General features: G+C 41.5%; 1 protein-coding gene across 3 annotated transcripts; it reads left to right on the plus strand.

Moving 5' to 3' along the window:
- Nucleotides 1–727: 727 nt before the first annotated feature.
- LOC103049398 (E3 SUMO-protein ligase ZBED1-like) lies at nt 728–8,495 on the plus strand. 3 transcript variants are annotated; one of them, XM_007426984.4, is made up of 3 exons: nt 728–858; nt 4,958–5,111; nt 5,827–8,495. In XM_007426984.4, the coding sequence occupies exons 2-3, from the start codon at nt 4,964–4,966 to the stop codon at nt 7,875–7,877; spliced, it is 2,199 nt and encodes a 732-aa protein (XP_007427046.1). In that variant the 5' UTR covers nt 728–858; nt 4,958–4,963; the 3' UTR covers nt 7,878–8,495. The 3 variants fall into 3 exon arrangements, with proteins under 3 accessions (XP_007427046.1, XP_087995967.1, XP_087995966.1); XM_088139840.1 differs by lacking the exon at nt 728–858 and adding an exon at nt 865–1,192; XM_088139841.1 differs by lacking the exon at nt 4,958–5,111 and having other exon boundaries at nt 781–858.
- The last annotated feature ends 3,028 nt before the right edge of the window (nt 8,496–11,523 follow it).

Consider the following 11,523-nt stretch of genomic DNA (forward strand, 5'->3'; position numbering starts at 1 on the left):
CTACGTTCGCAAGTCCCTGCTGCTTCCTTGGCAGCATTTTCAGAAGTGGCTTGCCCCTGCCTCCTCCTTCCCAGGGCCGAGAGAACGACTGGCTCAAAATCACCCATCTGGCTTCATGCTTAATTAAGGCAGGACTAGAACTCACCGTCTCCCGGTTTCTAGCCTGGTGCTTTTACCCACTACACCAAAGTGGCTCTCTAAAGACAAGGATGGTGTGATGTAAATCATACGTTGAACCTGAGTAAGTGTGTCTTTCTCCATGCAAAGCATGCTTGTTCCAAAACACCCTCTCTGCGTCATGAACACACACTGTTCCCTCCTAAGGAATGTTCAATCTCCTCTAATTCCCAAGGATGTTTTCAACATCCATTAGCCCTTGCCCTGAGTGCCCCTTCCAGCCTAACTGCACAAACCAGAAAGCTACAGAGGTCACCCAGTCCTTGCCAGAGAAATCCAGCATCTAGGCAGGAAATCACAGGTGCTGAGGGCACCTGAAAGGGGAAATGTAGCAGCATTAACGATAGCAAAAAATCATCTTTGCAGCCATGACACTCCAACTAGCAAAAGGGAGTTCTAACTAGCCCAGCAAATAAGGGTAAGGAAATCCATTTATGGCTTGCTAGCTAGGAAGGAGAGGGCAGGCTTCCAAAAATTAAAGGCAGAAAGAGCCTTAGACTGGTTCTCTCTTGGGAATCCCTCTCAATCCAGGGACGTTTTTTGCCCTGCTGTGAACTTTTCAGAGGAGCCCTAAAGGAATCACTTCCCGAAGAAAGGTTAGGCTGTAATCCCATTTTGCTGCACCAGGAGCTGAGAGACCGCAAAGAGCTGAGGCTGCGCTCTGCTCATGATAACAAAGGAGTGAGTACTGGTACAGCCGTATCTACATGTAGGGATGACAGAAAACTGTGGTGCCAGTAGGGTGTTTTTGCTTTGTGAAAACTTTGCTTTGCCATGATGCTTCCAAGAGCTGTATTTGCCGTGTTTGGGAATTTTTAATGAGGGGCTTGAAGGGGAGGTGGGATGGGCAGAATGGCAATTCCAACAGAAAATTCACCTGCCCCGAATGAACATGGCTTTCCTGACGAATTGATCCCGTGAGCGTGTCTGGATTGCAGCAATATCGTTTTGAGTCTTTGGTGGGAACGAAAACCTCCTGGTTCCCTGCCTCCCTCTTCCCTCTGGATCCAGATAGGTGTGTTTTAAAGCATCTCTTTCGTATCAGAAGAAATTGGTATCGTGAAACTGATGTCATTGGAGAAATCAATACAGGCAGATAATAAATTATCAGCATGCTCATTTTAAATAGCTGTTGCAAACATGTATATTGTAGGCACATACATTATGTTGTTTTTTCCTCTCTTAGGTAGTTATAGCAGTTTACAGTATTTAGAGAGATGGAATAACAGTATCTAGTGTGCGATTGATGCAATATAACCACCTTTCCTAACCTGGTGCGTTCCAGTTGAACTGGATTTCCACTCCCATTAACTCCAGCCAGCATGGCCTTTGAGAATTATGGGGGTTGGAATCCCTTTTATCTAAATGACACCAAGCTGGGGAAGGCTGCTATAGCATGTCCATTATGGGGCTGTAAGCTTTAATTGAATAAATAGTGTATGGGTCTGAGATAGCAAGAAACAAGCAACTGAATAAAGTGTGTAATTCATTAAACATATTAAATATGCAATGCCTATTAATTATAAACCAACCACGCTGAATGGGCTTAAAAAAAAACCCCAAAAGGGATCTAGAGCACTAGGACAAAAGGATTTCTGTACAGTTTGGTCACATCAGTACTGTACCTCAGAAAAGGGTATCTGATATTGCTGATTTAATAAATAAATAGCATTTATTTCTCGCTTCCAAATGGTTTAGAAACCACACTATTAGGTTAAAAATCTGTTCTGACCAACTGTGAAAAGAAAATCATAAAACTGCCAGTTGCTGTTGATTCATATAAAGTTAATCCAAGTCAGGAATCTAATTTCTCAATTTGAGAGAATGTTTGGTAAAGAAGGATTTTTTTCTTTTACTGTCTCCTTCATCCTACTAATCTGTTTTGACAAGAACAAAGAAGCCAAAAGTGGTCCTTTAGTTTAGCACTGTGCAGAAAGAAAACCAATCATGGTGATTTTCTACACAGCCTTGGAGGTTCAAGAACGAGAGGACACAACTTTGCTTCCGTATCAGATGGAAATGGGTGGGGGGAAATGTCTTAGCTGACAAATTTGAGTGGAAAGTAATCTGCGAAGCAGGCCGTATCTGGAAGCATATTTAGACCACAGATTTAAATCAATGTTGTAGTCCTCTTTTCTCAAGAAAGGTTCATTATCTAAAAAGAAACCATTAAACCCATTTTCTGAATTGTCTTTTAATATAGTTTCAAGGACCCTTTCGGACCACCTCCCTTAGTTGGACACTATGCTCTTTTAGGTGATGGGAATTGTACTCAAAGACATGAGAACAGAACAAAACTTTTTTAGGGATGAAACAGCAGCAAAAGTGATATAAACCCCAATGTAACTTTGTAGTTGATCAGCCTCCAGTACTTTATACTATATTTTGCTTACATGCCAGTAGCTCGCCCATACTGAGACATGCAGAGGTTCTGGTTCTGCTAATAGCAAATGATTGCTTATAACAGGTAGGAATCATGAGATACCAGAAGGGTGGGGAAAAAAGGAAGGAGCTCCAAATAAGAGTTCATGTTTTGCATGCAATGGATACTGAAGGAGGGTTGTGAAAAACTCATCCAAATACCTGATTCTAGTCAGTCAGAATACTGAGCAAAATGGATCAGTGATCTCACTTGGTATGAGACTGTTTCTCAAGCAGATGTTCAAGGTAGGCAGCTGTATGCACCAGCAGAGAACTGAAAGCAAACCCAGAAGGATGAGGAAAAAAATACCCCAACAACAGATGGTAAGAATGGGAAACTCAGTAGGTATAACTGAAGGCAGAGGCAATAACTAAGAAAAAGAGCTGAAATTGAGATTGGTCCTTGGTCACAATAAATGCGTGATTAGGTTTTAAGGCACCATGCTGCTCTTGCTGCAGATTAAGACTGCTGTTTGTTCCAGAATCTGAACACCGAGGATGTTTGAAAGGTTAAGCAATTATGCTTTCTTCAGAAGCAACCTGTCATCTCAGGATGACGTGCTGTTTAGCTGAGTCACAGGCTGCTGAAAGGGGTTCACAAAGCATTTTTTTTTTTTTAAAGGCGATTGTATTACTCCACCACCACCAATCCAGATCTTATTGGTATTACTTCAAAACATGACATCATTCATATTGGAATTCCAAGAATTTTTATTTGGCACTGGCAGCCCTGCCTTTGAGATCATTACAAAGAAGCCTGCTGCTTTAAACCATACAAGCTACTAAATCTATGGAACTCCTGTTTTTTTCTGAGTATTGACTTCTCCAACCTGGCATCCCCTGGATGTGTTGGGTTAAAATCCCAAACCAGCATCCACAAGGCTCAAAGCAGGGGAGATTTGTTTAATTCTTGGATGCTGCACCTAACCAATGTGATGCCTATGAAAAGTGGGAAGACTGTCTCTGGCATTGTAATCTGTATTACTTTATAATCTGTATAATGTAGTCTGTGTTACATCTCCTGTATTATTTCTATCATGCTCCCTTTTTATCCTAATCAGGCATCAACAAGAACTGCACAGATTTCAGTAAAGTATCTTAAATAATAATCTGAGTAAATACAGAATCTTAGAAATGGCAAAAGGAATTTCCCAGCCTCATTTATTAAAATGAAAGATTTCTCAGGTTTCAGACCACCTGGGCTGAGTGGCCATTTATGAAATAAGTTGTGAGCTGACTTGTCCTTTCTCTCTCTCAACTATATCTACTGTCCTTTCCATTCCTTTCCCAGCCTCTCTCACACTGGTTTCAGACCAGCCTTTCCATGGGAAAGGTTACACAATTCTCACTTGCAGAGGAACACTGAACGTGGTCACTGACTGATGGGGAAGACAATGAAAATGTTCGGACAGGGCTCTTTCGCAGTCCCAAGATCTTCTGCATACAACTTGTCTATTCAAGATTGCTGTATGTGGAAAGGGGCCTTTGAGAAACCACTTTCTGGGGGCTCTCTTTCTATACACCTGTCAAGTAAACAATCCATTAGTGCTACTTCAATTGGCAGTCTGGTTTCAACACCGTTTAACTATTAGGTTAAAATCTGCAGTTGCATTTGCACGTGGAAAGCTTGTTTAGTTTTAACTTGTGCTGTGCCGGAAGAATCCAGCCCGTTTTGTTAGTTCATGATTCACTACATTGTGCAAACCCAGAAAATGGATTGCTTCAGTATCCAAGTTAAGCAGGCGATGTGAGTGTAGCCACAGTACCTCTCTAATCTCAGAAAGAATTCTTTAGCATAAGAGATGTTACTGATCCTTTCAACCTGAGCTGCTGGGACCTTCTGCTTCTGCAATCAGATGCTCTAGCACTGAAATTTGTTTTTTTCCTGGAGGTGGAACCACATAATTTGGGAGGTTCCAGTGGGGCAAAAGTGTTTTTAGCACTCCTATCCGCCTCTATTTACTTATTTGCTTTGCATATTGTATATGCACATTGGTAGGAAATGTCTTTAAGGAATCAAGCATTGCAATAAATAAAATCACATTTGCTAAATATATTCAAAAATAGTGAGATTCATATTTTTAAAAAACAATCTTCATCTTCTGTATGGAATAGAAACATAACTTGGGTGCTTTGTTCTGAATTTATTCCTATGCCTCAAGGTCCCCATCTTGTAAATACTTAATTTTTCACTTCAGTTCTCCCGTGAGAAAAGCTGGTGCTTATTTGTGGAGTTTAGTCCCGTAGCTCTTGGTGAAGCAGAAGTCACTACTGTGTGTGGAAAAATATGAAGATCTGCCCTCTTGTTGCTTCTGATACTACTGTTGCTATTTTTTCCCTCTTGACTCCCACTCTTAAGACCGAAATGGAAGATGTGAGCTCCAAAAGGGTCAGTGACTTCTTACAGAAATGCGTCAAACTTGAGGACAACGAGGGGGACCCTCAGCCCAAGGAGATCTTGGAAGTTCAAAGTCTCCCTATACTCACTCCATCCTACCCTCAGACAGTGCAAGGTAATGGGAATTTCCTCCGGAAACCATTGCACCTAGAGAGCTGCTTGACAAGTGCAGAATTCATGGCATCTTCAAATTTAAACCAGAATAAAAATAATGTTCTTAGGCATGTGATAGGGAGAACTTAAAAATAGATGGAATATATTACACCTAGTTGTTAGGCTAGGTTAAATATATGAAAGGTAGCTGCTCCAGGTAAAAAAAATGTGCATAACTGGGAGGTTCTTGATCTTTTTCAAAAGTGCTGGTTTTTTATGACCTTGTGGGTGATGGGAAGTGGGAACCATCACCTGTCTGAAGTGGGCTAATCTAGATGTTTACTGTTTGCTAGAATTAGACTGAAATGCTGAGCAGGGAGTGGGACTTCCCAACAGACAGCTCACTGTATTACTAAAGGCATTGTGTAGGAATTTCATATTTTCTTTAAGCGGTAATGCAGTAAAGCAGTAACAACCTGGTAATTTGTAAAGAATACAGAGTGATTGTACCATAAAAAATGGGAACACTCCTAAAATAAGAGTTGTTGTGAGGTCCAAATAGCCTTATAACAACACTTTCCTGAAGGTGATGTCAGTCTTTGATGAAGTGTTATAAGGCACAATGGTGCCTCATCCCAGCTCTCCCTTTCCAATCCTTTTATATGAGACCAATTAATGTGTTGTAATTAACAACAAAACCTGGCATTACTGTTTTCTCTCCTGTTCTATTTTGACAGAGGAAATCTCAATGGTTTTCAATACTTGCGCAATGCCAGCCAATCTGGGCCCATGTGCCAGGAGGCGGCGTGAGAAAGGCAACGGCCACGATGGGACAAGCGCATCTCTCTATGTTGACCGCCGCAAATCCAAAGTGTGGAACTATTACACCAAGCTGGGGGATGCCTATGTTGAATGCAATGTCTGCAAGAAGCAACTGTCCTTCCACAACAGCACCACAACCATGAGAGAACATCTGGTGCGGAAACACAGCATTCGTGACACTTTACTATCACAACTGAAGGATGACCAGGTTTCAGACCCAGACTACGTGGCTCAGGAGAACGCAATAAAAAGGGCTCGCCAGCTGACACCTGAAAACAACAATCAGTACCATACTGTGGCCTGCTCAGAACCCAGGACTGATGTGATTCTGGAACTAGTGCTAGAAATGATTTTTCGGGACCTGCATCCCCTCTCAGTAGTGAAGGACAAAGGTTTTGGCCTTCTAATTGGCTACTTAGAACCCAGTTTTATTCTCCCATCCCCTATGCAGCTCTCTAGCATGCTGTGGCACCGATATAATGTTGTCAAGCAACATCTAGAACATTACCTGCAAACAGCTCAGTCTATTGTGATCTGTGCTGAATTCTGGCTCTCTCACCCCAACCAGACATACCTGACAATCGTGACTAATTTTATTGATGGAGAGTGGCGGCGGGCTAGGTGCATCCTAGAGACCCAGCAGGTGCATGAGAACAAAGCAGAGAGCAATTTGGGAGACAGACTATATGCGGTCCTAACAGACTTTGGGTTGTCCAACAAATCTGTCTTTTGCATGATGCATGACAGCCTACAGGATTTGGAGGCCAATTCATCACACCTTAAATGCATTTATGGCTGGACTAGCCTATGCTGCGCGGCCCACCTACTACACCTTTGTGTCAAGGCAGGCCTTGAGGTGGAGCAGGTACAAGAAGCTCTGACTGCTGCTCGAAGCATTGTCTGCTACTTCCAGCAGGATGCTAAGGCTACTTGCTCACTGAACAGCAAATTGGAAGCCATCAACAAGACGAAACTGAAATTGGTAATGGACACTGGGGCTCGATGGATAACTACCATTGAGATGTGTGAGTGCCTGCTAGACCTCAAGTGGGCCATCATGTCTGTTTTGGAGGAACATCCCAAGGGAAACTCAGTGGTCCAGAATTTGGCTGATCACCAGTGGAAACTCCTGCAGGACCTAGTGCCAGTTATGAGGACACTTAAGATAGCCACTTCTTTCTTGCGAGAAGAGCAGAACTTCTCTATCTCCTCCTTGATGCCTTGCATCCATGGTATTGTCACTGCCATTGGACAGCAGTCAGAAGAAGCAAGCGGCATCATTAAAACTGTGGTAAACAACATAAGAGGAGAGCTAACCCAGCGTTGGGGTATTTTGGATGAAAATAAATTGCTGGAGAGCCCAGCAGTGATTGCATCATTTTTAGACCCACGATTCAAGGAAATGAGATTCCTAAGCCCAAGTCTACGGAGCGAATTGCACAAAAAAATTAAAACCATGTTGTCCCAGTTCTTCAATCATCAGTCCCCATTGTCAGCCCAGTTCTGGGTACCAAACTCTGATTACAAAGCAGAGGTTAGTGAAGCAGGCAGCCAGCTTTCTGCTCATAAGGAAAGAGGCCCAAGTGGGCAATCCCAAAGTATGTATGACATCCTTTTGGGAAAAGACCCTACTGAAAGCATGCCTGAGATCCATCAACAGCTAGAGAACTACATCGTGGAACCTCTTTGCAAGCGTAGCACTAACCCCTTGGATTGGTGGAAGAGCAATGAACACCGCTTCCCCTCTGTTGCCCGATTAGCCCGGCAATATCTGGCTATACCGGCAACAGTTGTACCACCAGATCAGGCCTTTGCTGCCAATGAAAGTGCTCTAGAGCACCGAAGAGGTGTACTTGCCCCTGAAAATCTGGACCAAATTCTTTTCTTGCACCAAAATTTTGATTTTTTAGAATCTATGCGAAATGGGAATGAGAATCTGAGCAAGTCTGTACACAGCCAGTACTGAAAAATCAGGCATGAAAAGAGCAGAAAAATCAGTGTATCACGATACAGCCAATATACTGGGAAAGGAGGTAGGAAGATCATCAATCTTAAAAGGATAACATGACTTTCAGGTCACTTTAGTCAAATTGGCAGGCAGTGTTTGAACTTGCCCTTTAATTTAAAAGTCAGTTGGCCTACTGCCTAAGCTTGCCCGTGTTTTTTCCTACAGTGCAGATTGTCCCATAAATAAGATTATTATTTTTTTTTTTAAAGATGAGACATACGTCAAACAGATTGTAGAGCAAGGACATTCCTGTTGCTTTTCTAAAAAGATTCAGGTGTATTCTTGGAAGGCATATGGTTGTCTGGATACATGCCTCCATCTATTTCAGAAAGAGGACTAATAAGGACAAGAAGCTGAAATGGTTTCAGATGTCTTCCTTAAATGACTATGTTATAATGCAGGATACTTCTAAGGAGGGAACAGAAATATTTTTGCATTGTATTTGTTTGTTTGGAATCCTGCAGCAGAAAGCAGGCTTTGTTCTGATGAGCCTTGCAAGTGGCAAGGTAATAGCCAGAATGCTATTAGGCCAGTGTTGTCCAAACTTGGCCACTTTAAGATGAGTGGACTTCAACTCCCAGAATGGCTGGCTGGGGAATTCTGGGAGTTGAAGTCCACTCATCTTAAAGTGGCCAAGTTTGGACAACACTGTATTAGGCCATCTAAAGTGAAAAAGCTACCACTATGTACATCTACCCAGTCTGGTCTTGGTGGCCAAACTTTGCACTGCAGCTTTAAGAATGGAATAAATTTAGATACTGGATCCACTGGAACAGCTCAAAACTCCAGCATCCAGTTTTCTACCATCCAGATCCAGTATGACATAAAGTATGACTTTAGTTGTAAAGACTAAAACATGACACAAGAGACCAAGTTCATATACACACTAAGCCACTTACTCAAGGAACAGCTGGATAGAAACCCAAAATATAAACCAGGGAGTTCTAGGAAGCTCCCAAGCCCATCAAGCACAAAGGTATGTGATGCAGCAGCAGTTCTTCCTTTGTCACTTTGAGAGCAACCAGTATGCCTGTCTTGCAAACTTCTGCAGCCTTCTTGATGTTGTATCTCTTGACTGTTTCCTTCCACAGGATTCCAAAAAGCAAACTTAAAACATACACATCAGCCAAAAAGGAATAATCCATGAGCAAATGGTCCTTGCAGGCTCGATTCACACAACACACTAGAGTTTACTAAATGAGACTGAGTAGTTTGTGGCTGAGCATGATGTGGAAGCCCAGCTATTGTTAAAACATGTTGCATGAACTAGATTTCCATATAATATGGTTTATTTGTTTAAGCATAGCATATGATGTGAACATAGTTGTTAACCTGGGTTTAGGATTTAGTGTGTTGTACAAACCCAGCAATTACCAAGGGCAGCTTTCCTGAGCCTGTTGTCCTCCTGGTATGTTGAACTGTAATCATTTCAGATGCAGCCATGCTAGTTATGATGGAATTCCAAACACATTTGGAAGACAGAGCTGGGGAAGATGGAGGATGACACTAGGCCACCAGAGACAAATCTAAGCCCTGTGATATTCATCCAAATAAAGCTCAATCTGAACTTGGGATGGACATCTAGCTGAGAGGTTGCTAGTAATACATGATTTTTAGGTTTGTTTTTTTCAACCTACACTTTTGGAAACTGCATCTAAATTTGAAAAGATTTAAGTGACAAGAAACAAGGAAGGTGCAGAAAGATGCTTAAAAAGATGGTTTTATGGGATTTTGTACTGTGCGGAACAAAAGACAATGCAAATGTACTTAAAGCTCTAACTGTACTTTGCCACAGGAATCCTACTGCATACATCTGAATATTGAGGTTTTCTCTTTAAAAAAAAAGATAATCTGTTCTTGATTTATCAGTTGCACTAAGCATTTAAAAGCTATAGTCTAAGCTATAGTCTTAAAGCCTTCTTATTGTCATTAACAAAAAGAGTGAATAGTGAACGCTTATAGAGTAAGAATAAAACTTGTTTGCAGATTTTAAGTAAGGTTAAAATGCACCATGGCTGCATTTTGCAAGTAGCTGTGGAAGATGGCATGTACATGGGAGAACCCAGTACCTGTCAGTATATTTTATCAGTCACTGGCTGGTCTCTGTGTCCATAAGGCCACCTTGCAGTATTTTGGAAAGGTCGAAAAGAGTAGCCATGATGAAAATAGGTGGAGACCTGAAATTGGGTAGGATGTGAACAGCTCAAATCCATTCATAGGTGAATTAAGAAGCAAGCTTAGCTATATATGAGTGCATGAGGAAACAAAACCCATGGAAACTGATGGGTGAAGATACGTGTTAACCAATTATGACTGGTGTCTGAGAATAACCATAATTTATAGAATGCAAAAATGTATGCCTACTTCTCAAAGTGGTATTTCATTTAAATAGGCTGGCCTGGAGAAATCTAGGTTTCGCTGCTGTCAATGGGAAAAGATGCAAGGAATGAAGACAAATAATGGAATGTGTGTTGGCTGGATTGCAGCCCATAAGAATGGCCTCCCCCCTTGAAAAGGTTCATAGAGATACAAATCACAATGCTTATTTATTATATTTTTATCCTATTTAAAAGATAATTGGCTTCCAGAAGAGGATGCAAAGCTATGAAAACCCATTTTGCAAGCATGTGCCACTATATTATTTCCAGTTGTATCCAACTGATTTACAGAGCTCTGCTGTATCAATTAGGCCCATATCACATGCTATCTTGAAGGTCTGGAAAGCGTACTTTGTCATCTACACTGAATGTAGATTATAAATTCCAGTTTCAGGATCTCCAAGATGCATTTATCTTGTCCACAGTGATTGCAAATGTGAATGAAAGAGCTGGCCACAATGCAAGAAGATGGCAGAGGGGAAACGTGTTTTAAATGAGCTTCATGGCTTTGAAGATAATGCAAACACAACCACAGCCAATTTTAAAAAGAGAGATCCCGCTCTCAGTCTTGTAAACTCCTAAGACCCATAAAGAAAGGGAAGTGGACAGCAATAACTTCTTGAAGTCTGAATGAAGAATCGAATTCTGAATGGCATTAGTATCCACTTTTACTCAAGTTCCTTGATTGAATACATGTTTGTGATCCTTGTTCCCACCGACAATGAAGCCAGAATGGGCTGTCCTTCAACTACCCAGGCCAAATGTCAGTAGAAACAGATTTGTTGTATCTGGCTGGGAGGGGTAAACCAAGATCCCTTAAACAAGCTTAGCAATCAAACTAATTTATGTTGATATTCCATACAAGTTTGTCCCCCCCCCCCATGGGCTTGTTACTTATGCAAAGTAATGGTGCAATAAACTGAAACAAGGTATGGAACATTAAAAAGATTAACACTGAGTCTATTGGGGAGATGAATATATTCAGTGGATAAAATAAATAAAATAAGTCACTTCAGCTGTCTACTGTTGTTACTGGGTACTGCTGTATTTTGAAATATATTCATGAATAAGCCCAGCAAAATAGCAACCAGTGACCAACTCTCCAGCACGAAGGGCTGACAGGTTCTTACCAAAACACAACAAAGTCCTCATTCTGTTTGGATTTCAGCATTATCGTTTGGATAGGAACTAACCAAAAGAATAAATCCAAAAAGGTATTACAGCTT

This window comes from Python bivittatus, unplaced genomic scaffold (genome assembly GCF_059951505.1).
Source record: "Python bivittatus isolate LINGU-HERP-01145 unplaced genomic scaffold, Pbiv_v1 ctg000310_np1212, whole genome shotgun sequence".
Classification (NCBI taxonomy): Eukaryota; Metazoa; Chordata; class Lepidosauria; order Squamata; family Pythonidae; genus Python; species Python bivittatus.